The sequence below is a fragment of the Cervus elaphus genome, chromosome 26 (assembly GCF_910594005.1).
Source record: "Cervus elaphus chromosome 26, mCerEla1.1, whole genome shotgun sequence".
Classification (NCBI taxonomy): domain Eukaryota; kingdom Metazoa; phylum Chordata; class Mammalia; order Artiodactyla; family Cervidae; genus Cervus; species Cervus elaphus.
Window position 1 is genome coordinate 47,816,499 of NC_057840.1, and position 20,295 is coordinate 47,836,793.

The window sequence follows — 20,295 nt, forward strand, 5'->3', positions numbered from 1 at the left end:
GAACAGACTCTGTGGTTTGTATACCGGGTTTTCATTTCATACTAGTCTGTATACTACACAAATGTTTACTGGGCTCTGAAATGTGAAGGGAAACGGTAATTAAGTATTTAGGTTATGTGACATTAGAATCCGATTTTACAAAATTTCAGTGAAACTGAGCCATGAACCCCAAGAGGAAGCAAGGCAGAATGTGGGCCGGGGCGGCCTGGGAGCCCCTCTGTCATCCCCCAGCTGTGGGCGCTGATCTTGGTCTGGGTCATGGCTCACCACGGCCCGTGTGAGGACAGCGCTGCGGGAAGATGCAGTCTGCTGTCAGAAGTCCCCCAGTGTGCTGTTACAAAATGCATCTCTGGGATGTCATCTCTGTAAACAGTCACTTTCTATAAAGATTATAGTTCTGGCCCTCTGGAATCTGTCAAATATATGATTTATTTTTTGTATTGTTTGATAGAAGGTAGATTTCTGTGAAATGATTTAAAATCATTTCAGTGGGATAGTCATTAATATTTAATCTTGTGGGAAACTTGCAGATAGTGGCATGTGAAATTTGTCGTTTTTCTGTTACCCCTAGAGTGATCTTTTGGGGGGATGGGGAGAAAGATGTTTAAGTAGGAGACTGTCGTCACACGCTGCGTCCGTCTGATGCAGTAGATTTAGTAGCTTCAAATTGCGCTCTGAAAAAGCTGTTTCCACATGTGTTCCTTGATTAGACCAAGTTTTGCTTGTGATTAGTATTTTCTTTTTGTTAAGAAATACATGGGAGAATTCCATGGACAGAGGAGCCTGGTGGGCTATCGTCCATGGGGTTGCAGAATGGTTGGGCCCAACATAGTGACTAAACAGCAAGAAATACACATTGAAATACTAAGCCAGGAAATAGCATTTTTACCATAAAGCTTGAATTTTACAATGGAGTTTTTCAAATTTTTTTTGTCAGATGCCAATAAAAGTCTCGCTTCATTGATGATGATTAAAATAGGAGCTCACACTCATATTCTGCAGTGACGGTGACCAGCCGCCGCCACCCCCGCATTGCCCTTGTCCCGATCTGATGCCCCCGGCCCCTGGCCCCTTCACGCTTCCTTGTTCTCACCCCAGTGCACGCCGGCACCTGCCGCTCGAGCCTGTGTGCCGCTGCCGGCTGCCCAGGCGGCCGTTTCGGGGTGTCCTCGCCTCCTTCCCCCGGAGCCCTGCCGCTGCCTTGTCTGTCTCGTTCTCAGAGAAGCTCCAGCCTGAAGGGGGTGCGTTTTCCTGCCGCCCTGTCACAGCCCTGTTTGCCCTGGGTACCTACTCCGTGCCGCCTGAGCTGTGCCGAGTGGGCATCTGTAAGCTCCGTGGGAGCTGGCCTGCTAACCAGCGTGCACCCTGGGTCCCTGGGGCAGCGTTCAGCCTGCGGACAGCTCAGTACGAGGCCAGGGCAACAGGAGCAGGCTCTCCTCGCTCGGAGCAGGGGTGGGGCGGGGCACGCAGCGTGCGACCCGGCGGCTGCTGCCCAAGGAGAGCACTGCGCGGTTTGGGGGGCAGCCGTCCTTCCCCGGGCCCTGCCGGGGCTGCCAGCCTCAAGTCTGAGCCGTGGGCTTGTGTTCAGTAGAGGTGGGCTCCTGGACACTGGGCCCTGGCTGCACCCCCCGCCTCCAGTGTTGGAGGAACATTGCTTGTGAAGGATATAGACAGCCGTTCTGAGGCTCAGCGTGGACACTGGCACAAGAGAAGCAGGGCTCGAGGTAGCTGGACTGACCGCCCGCTGGCCGTGCCAGGGGAACAGGCACGGAGGACAGCGCTCGCTGGAGAGGCGGGCGCCCTGCGGGGCAGCGCTCACCCTCCAGGGTCTGCCTGGGGCTTGCGGGGACCCCACCTGGTCTCTGTCCCTGCACCTCCACCCACCTCACCTCCTGACACGTCCGCACTGCCGGCCCCCGTTGCAGGAAGGGGCCTGTCTGGGGAAGCAGCGCAGAGGGAGGGAGGGCAGCACCTCCATGGACCATCCACACTGGTCCCAGGTCCCTGGCGGGGAGGAAAGTGAGCAGTGTGGGACGCAGGCTGAGATGGACGGACAGAATGGCGCATCCTGGGACAACAATTCCAAGAACAAAGAAATTGTAAAAACCTGATTGGAGATTTGAGGCCGTTTGTATCTAAAACTGCTGTGGAAAAGGAACAATGGATTTTTTAATTAAAAACGGGTCAGTGCTCGCTTCGGCAGCACATATACTAAAATTGGAACGATACAGAGAAGATTAGCATGGCCCCTGCGCAAGGATGACACACAAATTCGTGAAGCGTTCCATATTAAAAAAAAAAAAAAAACGGGTCAAATCATTCGGCTGAATGATGGGAGAACTCCATCAAAAAGATGAGTAGCCTGAAAGGCAAAAAGGCTCTGCACGCACGGCAGAGGCGACCAAGGAGGAAGCAGGATGGTCAGGAGGCTGAGGACGCAGCACGCTCGTGTCCATCCACAGGGCTGCAGCTGAGGCAGGAGACGTTGGCAGAAGCGCGCTTCTGTTCAGAGACACGTGAGTGTCTGGGTGAGTGGAGCCAGGCCCACGGCCGCGTGGACCCTGATTAGTGTGGAGAAAAGTCCCCCAGGATCATTTTAAAGGAGTGAGAATGAAACTGCCTGACTGGATGCTGGAAGTAACAGAGCAATGACTACAAAGTGAGGAGGCAAGATGAGTTTTGAACATAGACTTTCTATCCTGATTGGAAAAGGGAGCCTTCTGCCTGTTGGAAATCGACCCCACAGCCAGGTGTGAAGTGGGCCTGGTGTCTCGGTCTCGTGGCCCCGGGGCGGTGTGCGCTGCTCCCGGCAGTGGGGGAGGACCTGGGGCCCCACCCTTCCTTGTGGAACGCGCGGTGCCCTTGCCATGGCTTTGCTTCTAAAGATGGTGGCGCTGGGGAAAGTCAGCCTGCTTCCGCAGAAACGGGAAGAAGAGAGGGCTGGGGGGTCCCCGGGCCTGCAGCTCAGGGCGGGGGGAGAGGAAGGAGGGATGGGGCGGTGGGTGGGTGGGGGCCGCCTCGCCTACGGGGCTCTTTTCTGATAGTTCAACCCGAGTGCTTCATTTTATCAGTTTACGAAATCTTCAGATTTGATGAAGTTATTTTTCCTGTGAACGTTTTAATTTTCAAACACTGAGTTCCTGCAAAGGCCAGTTTGCTTCATTAATCACTCAGCTATTGGATATGGACCCTAACCTTTCTTTGAGCTCATTTATAGCTTGTGAAGCTGAGTAGTAGCTCTTCTGAAACGGGGTGTGTTCATGAATGGAACACCCTTTCCACTTGAAGCATTTAGCGTTTCTCTCTCCCTCCTCTTGGTCTGTGTGGCGCAGATGTTTTTATCTGACTACAAGTTTGAATCGTGGTAGGGAGAGCGCTGAGCGGCGCCCACCACACTGAGTCTGGGGTTGGGCCTTGATGGAAGGCGCTCCTGCAGCCCTGGCGTGTTGGTGCTTTGGCTGGGAGCACCACCTTCCCCGACTCCCCTTCCCCATCACACACACCTGGGCCCCTCCGACCCTTTCTCCTCTCTCAAGGCCCAGGTTAGAGGAAGCAAGTGTTTTGTTTGCTCAGTATGCCAGTGTTGACTCCCTGCATGCCCTGCCGTGGGGGAAATAAACCAGCGTTCCTACAGATACTGACAGTGCCGGGCGCCAGGCGTGCACAGGTCTCTGCAGTTGGTGACGGAGACGGGGAAACACGTCTGTGCCACTGCATGCCGAGGGCTCCACAGGCTTAAATTTACAGGGCGAGCCTCTTTATTCAGTCCCGCTGCTAAGGTCTATGTGATGAGCCTGAGGATGAAACATCAGAAGTTATCCCGACATTAAAAGGTACTTACTGTGACAAAATACTTCTTCAGATTATACCAAAACAGTAATTCATGAGTTAGATTTTGAATACAAATAAATCACTAGGCTATTGTATTGTTTGATAATCCAGTGAATGAAGAGGAGTGAATCATAAACACACTAAAACCATTTAGATTTACTACTGATGTGACATTATTGCTGACCACAGAATACTGTGATATGCCGTTTATGACAAGACCATTAATGAAAAACGTGAATGAATAAAGTTGAGAGCATTTATGTTCCTAAAATGTTGCTAGTCACTGAAAAAAAATTGAAGTGCTATAAATCCCAAACTCATATGTAAAAAAGAACTTGAAAATGGTTTCCAAAAGATGGCAGTTCTCAAACTTAACACACATGTCATTTGCAAAATGAATTGTAATTCATCATTCAGTGAAACTTCTTAAAATATATCAGTAGTTGAAAAACCACTTTGATCAGTCATTCTAGAGTAAAATTATTTTCTTATCTCCATAGATATTTTTAAAAGTCATTCTGATATGAAGAGGCGATATCAGCAAGTATGCTGTTAAAGCAATGTAGGGAAAATGTGAAAATACATCAAGCACCCCATGAAAATACTTTCCTATGTTTTGTGATGTTTGTCGTATTCATCAGATTGTTAAATTTTGTAATTTGTTGTGATTTTGTGTCTATTCAGAGTATGTATATTTATAGCTAGTTTTGCATAAGTAATTTCGTGTCCCTTCGCTAAAAGAAGGTAATTCCAAATGTTACAGGCCGCTAAACAAGGCCCTGCCCTGGTGAGTAGGCTAGAGTCTTACCGAAAACAGTGGAGATGGGAAAACAGTTTAAATCTGTTACCAGGTAGCGCTGGCCATTGAAAGTACGTCGGTGTCTGAAACGGGAGCAGATTCGGTAGCTCAGACAGCTGAGACACTGCGAGTTTCCCCGTGAGACTCGGGTCCTGAGAACCTGTGACGGGGCCTCTACCGCGTCCGATGTCGCCGTCTCTTCCCGGGTCCCCACCAGCCTGCGGGCGGTGGGCGTGCGGCCTGCGGCGCTCATCCGGGGTCGCAGGTCCGGTGGTCCATGGGCCGGGGGAGCCCAGCGCCTTCCGGCTTCAGCCTGCTCCAGGGGCTTCGCGGCGCGGAGGCGCTCGGCAGCGCGTCCGCCGCCGCATTGTCGGCCTCTGTCGTTGAATGCCGCCCGTTCTGGTTACAAGTTGCAGACTCAGTCTCTCCCCAGCTTAGACAGAGATGCAGTTTCTTAGAAAGACCCAGGGTGCAGAATCAGGGGTAAAACACAGGCAGGAACCTAGGCAGGCGGGTAGAGAGGAGGCCCCTGGTGCCCTTGCAGCACCCCCCACCCGGACGCCCGCCCCCAGCGCCTGGCCCTGCCCGCTCCCACACGGAGCCCCCCGGGCCGCAAGGCCTCCTCCTGCCCTCGGCCCTGGGCGGGCGTCCAGACTTCGTGGTGGAAAGCTCCCCAGCCCGCTGGACAAAGGTGAGAGCGTGGCGGTGGCCGCACAGGCGCTCCTCTCGGACCTGCCCTGGGGTCCTTGTGACGGGGAATGCCCGCACTTAGCACGTGTCAGCGGATTCCGTGCTGTGCGCGGATCCCCTGATTGTGTTCTCTGACTTAACCCTCCTCCCTTGATGAGACAGTAAGTCCATGCTGTAATATCAACCATCGCAGGTTGATTTTTCACTCATGTTAAGTCCACCGTGGCCCCGGGTGGCCGTCTCCCGTGGGGCAGGTCAGCCCGGCTTCCAGACACCCCGCAGTGGGTCCGCTCCTGGGCGGCTGCAGGCCGCGGCTCCTCTGTCTCGGCTCGGTGCCGCGGGGGGTGCTGCCAAGCGTGGGGCCCAGCTGCCCTGCACCCACTGTCAGCGCCGCAGCACCCACAGCATGTCCTGTTGACCGGACCCCACTGGGGACCTGCTGGACTGCAGGGGGCTAAGGGCACTTCTCTGCATGTGGGGCTGGGGGCTGAGACGGCAACACTGCTAAGAATTCAGCTGGTCACCCCCCTGGGTACTTAGAGCACAAGGGACCACCGCAGTCTGTAAAAAAGTGGCCCTTGCGTGACCAAATTTGACATTTTTGGATTCAAGTCCTTTATTAGGTGTTTTGCATATATTTTCTCCCCACTTGTGGCTTGCCATTTTATTCTATCAGTCTTTCTCAGAAAAGATGTTTTAAATTTGAATTAAGTTCAGAGTATGAGATTTTTCTTCTATTTGTATGGATTGTACTTTTGGTTTTATATCTAAAAACTCATCACCAAACTCAAGGTTCATCGAGATTTTCCCCTCTTTTTCTTTACACCTTTTGAGATACTGTGATTTACATGTAGCTCTGTGATATGTTTTGAGCTGATTTTTATGAAAGGTGTAAGATCCGTGGCTAGCTTTACCTGTTTACGTATGGCTGTTGAGTTGTTCAGCACCACTGGAGAAACAACTGCCCCTTCTCCACTGAATTGCCTTTATTCCTTCGTCAGAAATCAGATTGTATTAAACTTGTATTAAACTTTATAAAGAACCCTCCCCCAAAGTCTCTCGGCCAGCAAGACTGTTCAGTACATATCAGAGAAATTTAAGGAATGATAGATGTATTCTCATTTGTTTTTACCTTGCCTCTTAAAAGAATAATATGCATTGGGAACTGTTACTAAAATAACTGCCATTCATAGTAACAGCTGCTTGTGACCACAGCCTTCTCAGTTCACAGAGTGTTCTCCCAGGAGACGTAAGCTCCGTAAGGCAGGTACTTTGTTCTTCTCACTGCTGTGTCCTTCCGTCAGAGACAGCCGTGACTCCACGTGATGCGCCCAAGAGCTTGGTGGAAACGACACAGCCCTCTCTTACAGGTAAGACTGTGTAGGTTGCAGAGGCGGGACCTCAGCCTTTCAGACAAGACGTGCAGAACGCACGGCTTCTATACCCCAGCAGAACCGGGATGTGGTTCAGAGAGCAGGTTGGGCGGATTGAGGAGGGGCACTGCTCACTGCGGACAGACCAGGTAGTAAATTTGCACTGACGGTTTGGTTGAAATCTGTACAGGGGCCTAGACTGGGTGCTGAGGTGGTCAGGGCAGGAGTGGACACGCCTCGGTAATCATGCACGCCCATGTTTGTTTGTGTCGTCCTGAAAGTACACGTGGGTTTCCTGGGCAGGGACCGGTTGTTTCTGAGAGCAGTAACCAGGTTTGCTTCCTTTGTTCTAGCTCTCCCCTCTGCAGTGATGTGGTGGGGGCCAAACTGCCATCATTGCACCCATTTCTGGGGGCTGTGTTGTAGGTGAAGTGAAGTACAAGTTGCTTGGTTGTGTCCAGGTCTTTGCAACACCATGGACTATACAGTCCATGGAATTCTCCAGGCCAGAATACTGGAGTGGGTAGCTGTTCCTTTCTCCAGGGGTCTTCCCAACCCAGGGATTGAACCCAGGTCTCCCACATTGCAGGCAGATTCTTTACCATCTGAGCCACCAGGGAAGCCCAGGAATACTAGAGTGGGTAGCCTGTCCCTTCTCCAGCGGATCTTCCTGACCCAGGAACGGAACCAGGGTTTCCTGGATTGCAGGCAGATTCTTTACCAGCCGATCCACCAGGGAAGCCCTATGACACTAAACCAAAGGTATATTCTAGGAAAATTTCTCTCTTTTAAAGTAGTCTATGGAGGGCTTCTCTGGTGGCCCAGTGGTTAGGAATCCTGCCTTGCAATGCAGGGGACATGGGTTCAATCCCTGGTCCAGGAGGATCCCACATGCCACGGGCAGCTAAGCCGCAACTACTGAGCCCACATGCCCAGCTACTGAAGCCCCAGACCCTAGAGACTGCACTCTGCAACGAGACAAGTCACGGCAACAAGAAGCCCGAGCACCGCAACTTGAGAGTAGCCCTCACAGCAACAAAGACCAGGCACAGCCAAAAAAAAAAAAAAGGAGTTTATGGAGTTTTCCTGCCTGATTTTACTAGTATTTTATATATATATTTTGTTGTTTTCAGAAGCTTTATTAACCCTTTAAACCCTTAGGACCAAACTGCCCTTAAATTTTTCTAAGAAGGTAGATAGCCATCCAGATTTTTGCAACATTGCATCTTTGGCCCCCCTTTCTTCAAAAGGGTATAATAGGTTCAGTTTAATTAACACTGAATTTTTAAATGTGCAAAAATCTACCTCTGCTTTTTTTTAAAAAAAGCAAATAAAAGGAAAACTATGGCATCATTCCAATAATCAAATACCAATAAAATGGCAACAGTACAAAGATCTAAGCAAATCTCAAATACATCAGATTCATAATTAGAATATCACATAATAATTTTAACAAGAAAAAGCTTAATAATAGGTAAAGGAAAGCAAATAACTGTGTTAACTGTAATTAATCTTACAAACTTTGCAATATCATAATTGCTTGCTTTTGAATAACTAAATGTAAGCCTCATTTTTAAAATTAAATGCCTACTCAGCAAAACTAATTGGAACAAATGCATTTATGCAAATTTATATCCTAGAATACCAGAGAAAACAGGAGACGTCCGTCAAGGATGAGCAAGAAAGTTCTGTTCTTTCTTGTCATCTGTGTGATCAGGTGGCAAAGGACATGCTTTTCTCTTTGCTTTTCCCAAGCCACCGCTTCCAGCCTCCTCAGGAATCCTGTTCTCTTTTTCTGAATCTTTAGGGGACAGTCTGAAGAATTCTCCAATTCCTTTTTGCCTCTTGGGAGTTGTAGGTGAGAAGCCCCCCAAATAAGGATCTGCAGGCTTTATGAACATGGATCTTTCCCCTGAGACAGGGAAGGGAATTTGATTCCCTCAATATAAATAAATTCTCAGGGAGAAAGGGGAAAGACTCCTGGGTTCTTGTTCTTTGGGATGCAATTAAATGTCTCCAGGAGGAGAGACCCCTGGAATATCTTCATGGCTCCTGGGGCTCAAACCCTTTTGAAATATAAGCACAGACCATGAGAAAGGCGAGTCTCTATGCAGTAACATCTAAGGCCTGTCCTTTGTCCAAGGTCCCAGTAAAAATTGCTCAGAGAGCCCTAACCATGCAAAATACAAAAACATTTTCTCTGAGGTTTAGAGTCCGATGCCCAGTCACTGGCGTAACTCAGCCAAGAAGAAGCGGGCAAGCAGTGAGCTGGAATAGCTGAGACACTTTGGGCCAGAGAAAGGGTGCGGTGTGCCCCTCAGGCCAGAACGTGCCGTAATGCAGGGCCCGGCACTTCCCGGAGTTATCGTAACAGCTTATCAAGACACTCACACACCACAAAGGGCACCGTCTGCTCACGGAGTTGCTCCACACCACCACCATAATCAGTTCGGAAACATTTCCTTCTCCACCAAAAAGAACCTCATACCCTCTGGCAGTCATTTGCCCTTTTACACACCCCTCCAACCTTCCCCCAAGACAGCCACTTCCTGTCTCTCTACCTACTCTGGGCCTGTTCTTAATAAGTGGGATTAAGCAGTATGTTGTATTAATGTTTTCTTTTGTGATTGGCTCATTTCACTTAGCATAATGTTCTCAAGGTTTATCCATGTGGCAGCATCTGCCTACCTTCTTTTCATTGTGAAATAACATCCTGCTGCGTGGGTATCTGGATATAACATGTCTGATGTGTCAGTTTGTAAGCTGATGGACATTTGAGTTGTTCCCACTTGTTGCTGTTATGAATAACACTGCTAGGAGTATTCACACACTATTCACATGCAAGTCTTTGTGAGGACATGTTTTCTCCTGAGGACATACATGGACGTGGAATTTCTGAGTCATGTAGGAAGCCCATGCTTAGTATTTTGAGGAAATGCTAAACTGCGCTCCGAGGAGCTGCAGCGTTTGACGTCCCCAGCAGTTTCTCCACGTCCTCTCCAGCGCTCGTGAGCATCTCTCTGTCTGAACGTAGCCGTTCTGGTGGACACGGAGTCGTATTGCCCTGGGGTTTGGGTTCGCACCTGGAGCGTGGTTCATGTTCCCTTAGGAAGCTGTGTTCTGCTGCCGTTAGCTAGAGTGTTCTACGGACGTCTTTAGGTCTAGTTGGTTAGCAGTGCTGTTCAGGTTTTCTGTTTCCTTGATCTTAGTTTTTCTGTCCGTTACTGAAAACAGGGTGTTGAAATCTCCAACTGTTACTGTTTAACTATCTGTTTCTTCCTTCAGTTCTCTCATCGGTCCAAAACGCCTATGTGCCAGAATTCTTCTCTTAGGTGATTGTTACATTTTCCTGAATGGACGGGCCTTTTATCATAAAATGCCCTTCATCTCTAGCACTTTGTCTTTGTTTGTTTTAAGATCATTTTGCCCGATACCGGTATAAACTTTCTTGTTCCTATGGTAGCTGTTTGCATGAGATACCTTTTCCTTTCAGCCCGTTTGTATCTCTGAATCTAAATAACCTCTAACTTTTGCTTGGGTTGTTTAATCCGTCCACATTTAGTGTTATTATTGATATAGTTTGATTTACGGCTACAAGTTGCACTTTTTTGTTTTTTATATATGCCATGAACTTTTTGTTTTTCTGTTTTTCTGTTCTTTCTTTACTGCTTTCTTTTGCATCAGGTGATTCTTTCCTAGTGTGATAACTTAATTCCTGCTGTGCTCACTGTATATGTGTGTGTCTTTTCCACATACATTACTATGTATGTTTTAGGTGATCAGTCCAGCATGATGGTTTGATTTACATCCTGCATCATAAAATAATGATTACCACAGTAGGTTTAGTAAATATCCATCATCTCATATAGATACAATAAAAAGAAAAATAATTCTCCCTGTGATGAAGAATTACTGTTAGGATCTGCTCTCTTAACCACCTTCCTATGTATTGTCAGTATCTTTTGAAAGTTATTTTCTTAGTGGTTGCCCTAGGGCTTACAATGTACTTCTTAAAAGCATCTTTTTTGGGTTTATCCTAAATTATTTCCACTGAATTATCTCTCCTACATAGTTTTACTCCCTCCTCCCTTGATTATGTTCTATTACTGTTATTATCTCTATGCTTGTTACAAATCCAAGAATTACCTATTATAAATTTTACTTTATATCATTTTTATGTCTTTTAGAGAACCCATGGCCATAAAGTGAGGTGGGGATTTGGGAAAATCGTATGAAAAGGGAACTGTGCCTCTCAGCGGACAGGGTCCCCGGAACTGTTGCTAGAGGGGGACCGGTGAGCTTCCGCTTGACGACTCTGCAGCGAATGACACCCCCACCCACCTGTTAGTTGGCAGCGTATCCTGATTCAGCCCTTTCCTGTTCCCAGGCCACTTGTTCCAGGGGCAGTGTCATGGAAGGACTCAGGGCACTCTCATTTCTCCTTTGTTGAAGTTGTCATATGCTGGGCTGTGTACTGGGATTTCTCTCAATTTGGACTCCTCCACTTGAACTTAAATAAAGTGTAGGCAGGAACCTTCCATAGCTGTCTGTGATTGTTCAAGAAACTGTGAAATGTCCAGAATGTGATGAGTTCAGAAGGTGGCCTGGGGTGTGTGCTGCAAAGACTCAGACCAGGAAGCAGAGTTGAGACTGAGAGTTGGGCAGTGAGGAGACTTTTGGAGCTTGGTCCCTTGCTCTCTACACTTCTAGACACGTTTCTACAGGAAGATGAATGCTAACCTCTGACTTATGTGAAGTTTTTGAAATATCTTTCATGAGTGGAAGCTTTAGTAATTTTATTTGGTTTAATTTAATTTTATTTGGGCTGAGGAGGGGGCAGTGGAAAGCTGCTCCCCCCCCATAATATATAATCAAGCTCTGAAATTTGAAAAGAACAATTTTCCTTTAACACCTACCTTGTTGGGAGCTGCTGGACTGGGCACCTCTGTTGTTGGGGTCAGCATGCTGCCCAGAAGGTGTAACCAGCTGGCACAGGAAAGCTGCGCTTTGTAAAGAAAGCAGAGGGGGCATCTCTGCCCTCAGCCGACATGCTCTGAGGACACATCAGGGCCGCACACTGTCGTCTGGTGAGTCTTGCTCAGAGTTACTGAGAGTTACTACTGAAATTAATGTGTTAAAAGCAACCTTCTCCCTAAAAAACCCACCTGCCTAAAACTGAGTCACGTTTTTCTGTTCGTGTTTAGGTATTAAGTGGCATCATGTGTGTGATATGCCTAGTAGCAGCAACCAGTCAAACTAGGTCACTTACCCAGTGTGCATTTTGAAGTCTTACCACTGGAGCAGGAGGTGGTATTTATCTGCCGCTATTTCCATTTCTTTGAAAAAGGAAAAAACAATTGCCATGGGCTTATAAAAATATTTGGCAACGGATCTCCTCAGAAACAGCAGAGAACATTTAAAAATTTTTTTTTTCTGAGAAAATAGAGGATGCAGGAAACTTGGAAATAGAGTGTTTAAGCAAACATTATTTCTGCTTATTTGCAAACATGATTTTGCAAAATTTAAAAGTCTGTAAAATGGCTAACTTTCTAAGAACAGAGAAATACATATCCAGTTGATTCATTATGGTCAAGTAAGGGTGGAGCAGGAAATCAGAGGAGAGACAAAGGAGAAAGTGACAAGAGAAGTCGGTCAGGAGACGTGTGGAGGAGAGGGAGGGGGCAGGGCAGGGAGGGTGAGGGCTGGGAGGACCGGCTGGACGTCGGGGGGGCGGCGACCACGTGGGACCAGTGCTCCCCGCGGTGGAAGAGCTGTGCTCCCTGTGCCTCTGGCCTCTTCTCGGAAGCGGGTGGTCAGCTGGGGTTCATGGGTCAGCCGTGACCACCACTCACAGTTCTCTCTTCTGTTGGCGACTGACGTTTCTGGATCAGCTGGCCACGGAAGCTTCCTGGGAAGAAATGTCCTCAACTGCTGCGGTGTGGACACATCAATTTCCTAAGCTGCTGGCTTGCAGCAGACTTTCCCTGCTCCGTTCTGAGGTTACTAGAATATGAGAGGCAGGGAGGGGGATGTATTAATGTGTAAGGTTATTTTCACCAGTGATGGCCACTCCTCAACCTAAGTAATTCTCAAAAAATGAGTTGATTAAAAAAAAAATCTTCAAAATCCTCAGAGGTCTATATTTGTGTATTGAAAAAGAAGTGAAATCTATCCTGTTAATACTTTAAATATCTCACTAGTGTTTAAAGCCTGTCTGTGATATTAAATCCAGAACCAAAGAGGCAAAATCTTTCCAAAAATGTACATTTTTTTTTTTCTCATAGAGACTAGCTCTTTAATTGTGTGGACTTTAAGAAGCATTAGAAATATAGGCCACTGTCGAATGCATACCTGAATAGGAAATTTTGCAGAAGATAATTTTGCTGTTTCTCTCCAGAGTAGCTGAATTTTCCACTGTGGTTTGGCCTCTGTGGTTTTAGAAATTATTTATACTCTAAGCCTGTGTTCAGTTATGTAATAGCAATCATAGTGTAGGTGTTCTTGTCCATCGACCTTTATTCAGCCAAACTTGTTTGAGGTAAAACCCCACTTAGTAAGATGATTCAGAGGTGGAGTGCTCTTGTTAATTAAGTTTACCTTTATAAAAGAGATATGGAAACTTTAACATCGAAAATGTCTCAAGTGTAGACCCGTTGGTTAGTAATCTTAATGTTCAGCCTAAGACGTCAGAGTGGCTGCCGTGATAATGCTTCCTGAGTGGAAAGACGGAAATTATCAGCCAAGAAAGAGAAGCACCAAGGAAAAGTAAACGAACGTCAGAATTGAAAATTTCAAAAAAGGAGACAAAGTTCTCACTGAATGGGTTCAGTAGCGGAACAAGGACAACAGAAGGAGTCCCTGAACGTGCGAACGGTTCTACAAAATTATCTGGCTTGGACGACAGAGAAAAGACACAGGAAAACATGAACAGGGTCAGGGAACTTTGCGATATCACCAAAATCTGTATCATAGGAATACCAGAAAGAGATGAGAAAGAGTGTAACAGAAAACATATTTGAAGAAATAATGGCAAAACCTTACTGAATCTGGCAAAACATGGAAGCCTACAGGTTCAAGAACCTCAGGAAGCTTCAAACTGGACACCCTGCAACCTCACACCAAATTCATATTCTAGACCCATGATGATCAAACTACTGAAAACTCCACAAAAGAAGCCTCGAGGGCAGCCACAGAATGCAGTCTTTATCGCTGATCAAAGGTTCAAACGCGTGCAGATTTCTCATTAGAAGCGATGCTACACACAGTGACAGTGTCTTTCAGGAAGAAGGGAGAAAGAAAGATCCCCTTAAATGAAGGAGAGACAGAAGACCCGTTGGTAGGAGACCTGCTCTGAAAGACTCGCTAAAGGAAGTTTTTCAGACAAAAAAGATATAGGATACCAGAGGAAAACAGGAAAAACCAGGAGTAAAGGAAACATCAGAAAAGGCAATTGTGTAAGTAATATAGTAGACTAGGGTTTTTGAGTTTTTAAAATGTTTATGATTAAAAACAAAAAATAAAGTCTGTTGTATGTGTGTGTGATGTATACAGTCTAGTGTATGTGATGTATACAGAGGTGTAATACATAATTACATAAAGGCCAGGGGTAAAGGGGCCTCTGTGGCCACTAACTTTCTCCACACAACTGGAAGTGCTAAAAAAACAAACAAACAAACCAAAAAAACCCAACCAAATTGACCAATTTAGCTAGGTTGACCAAGGAAAAGAGAATATTCAAATTATTAGATCAGAAATGCAAGAAAGGACATTACTTCTGATTTATAGGGGAAAAAGGATTGTAAGCAAATATTAAGAACAACTGCATGCCAACATGGGAAAGGCAATGGCACCCCACTCCAGTCCTCTTGCCTGGAAAATCCCATGGACGGAGGAGCCTGGTAGGCTGCAGTCCATGGGGTCGCAAAGAGTCAGACACAACTGAGCGACTTCACTTTCACGCATTGGAGAAGGAAATGGCAACCCAGTCCAGTGTTCTTGCCTGGAGAATCCCAGGGACGGGGGAGCCTGGTGGGTCGCCGTCTATGGGGTCGCGAAGAGTCGGACACGACTGAAGTGACTTAGCAGCAGCAGCAGCATGCCAGCAAATTAACCTCAATTAAGTGGGAAGTTTCCTAGAAACACATTCACAAGACTAACTCAAGAATAGAAAATCTGAATAGACCTGTAAAAAATGAAGAGAATGAATTATTAATTTAAAAGACTCCCCAAGAGAAAAATCCAGTTAGGTGGCTTCACCACTGAATTCTACCAAGTATTGTTTTAAAATTAATAACAATTCTTCACAAACTTCTAAAAAAAGAAAAGAGGCAAGAGCACTTTCCAACTCACCTTTTGAGGCCAATTTGCTGACGCCAAAGCCAGACGAAGATCTCACAATGTATTGACATGAAAACGACTGACGGACATCTCTTGTGAATATGGATGCAAAAACTCTCAGCAAGGATTTAGCTTTGGTTCAAACTAATGATTTCTTGATTCTTAGTTAAAAGTAACCATGATAAAAATCCATTTGATTTCCCATTTTTGAAAGTTTATTCTCCAGCTGAGTGACCTTGTGTTCAGAAAGACAGGGAGAACAGAATTGGGGGGAAAACTAACTGTAGTTGTTCAGTTGCTAAGTCGTGTCTGACTCTCTGTGACCCCATGGACTAGAGCCCGCCAGGCTCCTCTGTCCATGGAATTCTCCAGGCAAGACTGTTGGAGTGGGTTGCCATGTTCCCCTCCAGGGGATCTTCCCAACTCAGGGATGGAATCTCCCGCATTGGCAGGCAGATTCTTTACCACTGAGCCACCTGGGTAAATAAAACTTCACCAGTTTATCCGAAAAAGCAGTTAAATTTCTGATTTTTCCTTAAAAGTACCTAAACACTCTGACTTCAGTCGGATCTGAGAAGGAGACAAAGCAGCTTTGTTCCGGCCTAGGCCTGGCCTTGGACAGGATGACAGAGCAGGCAGCTTCCTTCAACTCCCTCTCTGGTGATTTTCCTCCCTACTGTCCCATGGCCTTATTCCTCATGGACATCTGGCCAGGCTCTGGATCTTTCTAGCAACCTCCAGAAAGGCTCGCCTTGCCTGTAGTCCCATTCTGAGACCCCTTGATATGGTCACATAGGGGAAGAGCATGGATCACTTGAAGGGAACGTTTGAGTTGAAATCTAATCCTCATATGCACGGCATGTATTAGGGCCAAGTTTCATCTCCCCCGGGCCTCAGTCTGCGCATGCGTAGAATCGGGGTAGCGCCTTGCTGGTGGAAAGGCTGGGAATGCTAAGCAGGAAAGCAGCGTGCAGCGCCCAGTTAGGGTCTCCATACTAGCTCATCGTCTCCCTCCTCACCTCTGTTTCCGGAGGCTCACTGTCCCCGGGCAGCACGTGTGGATGTTAGTGAAGGTCTGTGGGGGTGCGGCCGTAAAGCCAGCGGCTCTGGGCAGTACGTCTTCCAGACACACTGGGTCTGGAGTTAGGGCTTTATGTTTACTAAGCGCATGAAGGAGTCCTGGGGTCCCATCTCGTTCCATCGCTTCCTGGCCGGGTAACCGTGGGGCTCCTCGCTGTTCTCCTTTGTGACTTTGCCTCCTCCCAGGTGCGTGCGGGATTGGCGGAGGACCCACGCGAGTGCTTCCAGCGCACTGCTGGGGCAGAGGTCGGCGCCCAGACGTGGGGCCTGGAAGTGAGAGGGCAGCCTCTCACACCCTCTAGGGAGTGGAGCCCACTCTCTTCAGAAGGCAGGAGAGGGCTGACATAGCCCTGTTTTTAGCGCCATCAAAACACACCTCTTGAAGAACATTTCTAAGAAGTTAAATGTTTATACCGTTTCTCTTTAGGGAAATCTTCGCTTGCCTTTCGAGTTTTTGAAACCTGTCACTATGGTCAGCCAGCCAGATCATGCAGGGTAGGCTAGATTCTGCCATGTCTCTTGTGTCTTCCAGACCCGTGTCCATCCCAGGCCTGCCCCCACAGCACCCCCGCTCAGGGAGGGAGCTGACCGCCTCCCCCCAAGTCTGGAGAATCTGGACAGCAGACCGTAAAAGGACTCACCGGGACTTGCAATAGATCTCCCGTGTCCACGTGTTAACTAAAGCAAGTGTTTGGTGACACCAGCTTGGTGGAGACTTGGCATCTACTCTGAGCGCGTGAGCCGCTGTGAGCCCGAGCAGGGCGTCTGAGCAGGCCAGTCCCATCTGACCCACTAAGGACGCTGCCCACCCAGCGATGCTGCCCTGGGGGTGGCCGGGAACACGGTACTCTCCCTTTCCCAGAAGAAAACTCCAGACAAGACCTACCATTTTGGAGTCAAATCTCGAGTGATTTATAGGAACAGCTTTTTTTAGGAACTCATGATCAGATAAAGATGGATTTGAAACCCTATAGACTCAGAGCCTGTGGTTTTATCTAAAAGGAAAACCTGAATATCATTGCTCCTAATAGAAATTATTATTATATTCAGTTCAGTCGCTCAGTTGTGTCTGACTCTGCAACCCCATGAATTGCAGCACGTCAGGCCTCCCTGTCCATTACAAACTCCCGGAGTTTACCCAAACTCATGACCATGGAGTCGGTGATGCCATCAAAACATCTCATCCTCTGTCATCCCCTTCTCCTCCCGCCCTCAATCTTTCCCAGCATCACGGTCTTTTCCAATGAGTCTTTGCATCAGGTGGCCAAAGGATTGGAGTTTCAACTTCAACATCAGTCCCTCCAATGAACACTCAAGACTGATTTCCTTTAGGATGGACTGGTTGGATCTCCTTGCAGTCCAAGGGGCTCTCAAGAGTCTTCTCCAACACCACAGTTCAAAAGCATCAATTCTTCAGCGCTCAGCTTTCTTTATGGTCCAACTCTCACATCCATACATGACTACTGGAAAAACCATAGTTTTGACTAGATGGACCTTTATCGGCAAAGTAATGTCTCTGCTTTTCAATATGCTGTCTAGGTTGGTCATAGCTTTTCTTCCATGGAGCAAGCATCTTTTGATTTCATGGCTGAAGTCACCATCTGCAGTGATTTTGGAGCCCAGGAAAATAAAGTCTTTCACTGATTCCATTGTTTCCCCTCCATAGGCTGTGAAGTGATGGGACTGGATGTCATGATCTTCGTTTTTTGAAAGTTGAGTTTTAAGCCAACTTTTTCCCTCTCCTCTTTCACCTTCATCAAGAGGCTCTTTAGTTCCTCTTCACTTTAAGCCATAAGGGTGGTGTCATCTGCATATCTGAGGTTATTGGTATTTCTCCTGGTATTCTTAATTCCAGCTTGTGCTTCACCCAGCCCAGCATTTCCCATGATGTACTCTGCATATAAGCTAAATAAGCAGGATGATAATGTACAGCCTTGATGTACTCCTTTCCCATTCGTGAACGAGTCTGTTGTTCCATATCCGGTTCTAAGTGTTGCCTCTTGACCTGCATACAGGTTTCTCAGGAGACAGGCAAGGTGGTCTGCTATTCCCACCTCTTTAAGAATTTTCCACAGTTTGTTGTGATCCATACAGTCAAAGGCTTTAGGGTAGTCAATGAAGCAGAAGTAGATATTTTTCTGGAACTGTCTTACTTTTCCCATGATCCATCGATGTTGGCAATTTGATCTGGTTCCTCTGCCTTTTCTAAATCCATCTTGAACATCTGGAAGTTCTTGGTTCACGTATTGTTGAAGCCTGGCTTGGAGGAGTAGGTTTGAATAATGAACAGTAGGTTTGAATTATGTCCCAGGCTTATGGTAATACATTCGCTTGTTCAGGGTGCATTGCTGTGGAGAAGTAAGTAAATAATGAACCCTGGGGTCGTAATGTAGCTAAGAGTGCTTAGCTTGGTGTCTGGCTCGGAGTGGGTGCTTGATAAACGAACGCTTAAGGGGGCTGCTCTCAGTGCTCTGCGGTGAGTTCCCTGTGTCCTGGAAGCCCGGGGGAGTCCCGGCCGGGACAGTGCAGTCCTTCTCAGAAGACTCAGTTTCAGGTCCTCACGTTGAGCCATCATCTCCGTCAACCTGTGGGGTTTCTAACTGCGCCCTCCTGCCCCTGCCAGAGCTTAACGAATGGTGAGAGCTGTGGGCTGCCACCCCTCCCGGCATGCCTGGGGATCCGGATCAGCTCCTGGTGCGAGTTCCGGAACATCGCCCAGCGAGTGGTCCCCGTACGCCGTCAGCGCCGCGTCGGGAGTGCTGACTCTCGGGCCCACCCGGGGCCGCCGCACCCGTGTCTGTGCGTCGCAAGACTTCAGGGGATTTATGTGCTCGCTAGAGGTTGAGAGGTGCCAGACTTTCAGAATTAGAAATGCTGGTCTGCTGGACTCTGAGTTCAGAACAGGCAGTTACACAGCTACTGGTTGAGGACTGCTTCACAAGCTTGAACCTTAATCTTCTGGCAGGAGGAGAAATGGCCTGGTTTCTTCCTCGCTTTGATCGCTGAAGACGCAGTCGGGGCTGCTCGTGGGACAGAGATGGCACGAGACGCCCACGTGAGATGCCCTCATCTCTGCTGCCCGGGCGCGTCTGGAGCGTCCACTCCGGCCGTCCTGACTCTGTCCTGGCTCAGGGTCCAGCGTTTGCACCGTCCTGAGTAAGGGCAGTGGCGGTGCCCGCCTGCAGCAGCAGCGGCGGGAGGGAGCCCAGCCTGAGGACGCGGCCCTTCCTTTCACCGTCTGCTCTGGGCTCTGTTCTCTGCTTTGTTTTCTCACTTTATGCAGATATCTTAAAATTTCTTCATCCCCTGCTCCTATTTTGCCCCTCCCTGTTGCCCCCTTCCCACTGGTAGTCGTTGGTTTGTTCCCCACAGCTGTAGATCTGCTTCTTTTTAAAATAAATATTCACTAGTTTGTTGGTTTTTCAGATTCCACATATAAATGATATCATACTGTATCAATATTTGTCTTTCTCTGTTTGACTTATTTCCCCAGCATAATGCCCTCCAAGTCCATTCATACTGCTGCAATTGGCAACATTTCAGTCTTTTTTATGACTGAGTAGTATTCCATTGCATGCATGTGCATAGTACATATACTACATATATGCATATGTAGGGGCTTCCCAGGTGGCACAGTGGTAAAGAACCCACCTGCCAATGCAGGAGACGTGGAGTCCATCCCTGGGTCGGGAAGATCCCCTGGAGGAGGGAAGGGCAACCCACTCCAGTATTCTTGCCTGGGGAATCCCACGGACCAGAGGAGCCTGGTGGGCTGCACTCCACGGGGTCAGAGAGTCAGACACAACGGACCAGCTGAGCACAAGCCCAATGTGTGTGTGTGTGTGTGTGTGTGTGTGTGTTCACATCATGGAGTGGTGTGTATATACATCCCCATCTGCTCTCTTGGCTTTTCCCCAGGCCTTCGGCCGTGCCCAGTCTCACCTTCCGCCCGCCCTGGGCCCCAGCCTCCGCTCACTCCCGTCAGGGGACTTGGTGGCCCCAGCTCCCCGAGGCTTTGATGCCGGTGCGTCACCTGCTCAGTCTGGTTAGGGCCGTTCTGCGTTTTACCTGGAGCCCTGAATGAGGGAGATTGGACCCGTTCTTCGAATGTGGAGCAGCTGAGTGTGTGCATCTCAGCCTCTGGAGTCACGCGGTGTGCTATAGTAAATGCCAGTTGTTAGAAGC

At 47.9% G+C, this 20,295-nt stretch overlaps 1 protein-coding gene and 1 non-coding gene across 2 annotated transcripts; both read left to right on the top strand.

Moving 5' to 3' along the window:
- Positions 1 to 2,187: 2,187 nt before the first annotated feature.
- On the top strand, positions 2,188 to 2,294 carry LOC122684546. Its single transcript, XR_006338088.1, has one exon. It is a non-coding gene; the product is annotated as a U6 spliceosomal RNA (small nuclear RNA).
- A 2,407-nt stretch (positions 2,295 to 4,701) lies between these two features.
- On the top strand, positions 4,702 to 19,530 carry LOC122684366 (translation initiation factor IF-2-like). Its single transcript, XM_043888429.1, has 3 exons — positions 4,702 to 5,321; positions 6,625 to 6,690; positions 19,076 to 19,530. Exons 1-3 carry the CDS (start codon positions 5,075 to 5,077, stop codon positions 19,114 to 19,116), a joined length of 354 nt encoding a protein of 117 aa, XP_043744364.1. The 5' UTR covers positions 4,702 to 5,074; the 3' UTR covers positions 19,117 to 19,530.
- The last annotated feature ends 765 nt before the right edge of the window (positions 19,531 to 20,295 follow it).

What these genes read in the sequence shown, in the direction of transcription:
- LOC122684366 (XM_043888429.1), top strand. Translation starts at nt 5,075, where the DNA reads ATGCAGTTTCTTAGAAAGACCCAGGGTGCAGAATCAGGGGTAAAACAC. An exon ending in CCCCAGCCCGCTGGACAAAG is followed by an intron (nt 5,322 to 6,624) that starts GTGAGAGCGTGG and finishes TCCTTCCGTCAG; the next exon opens with AGACAGCCGTGACTCCACGT. An exon ending in GACACAGCCCTCTCTTACAG is followed by an intron (nt 6,691 to 19,075) that starts GTAAGACTGTGT and finishes ATCTTCTGGCAG; the next exon opens with GAGGAGAAATGGCCTGGTTT.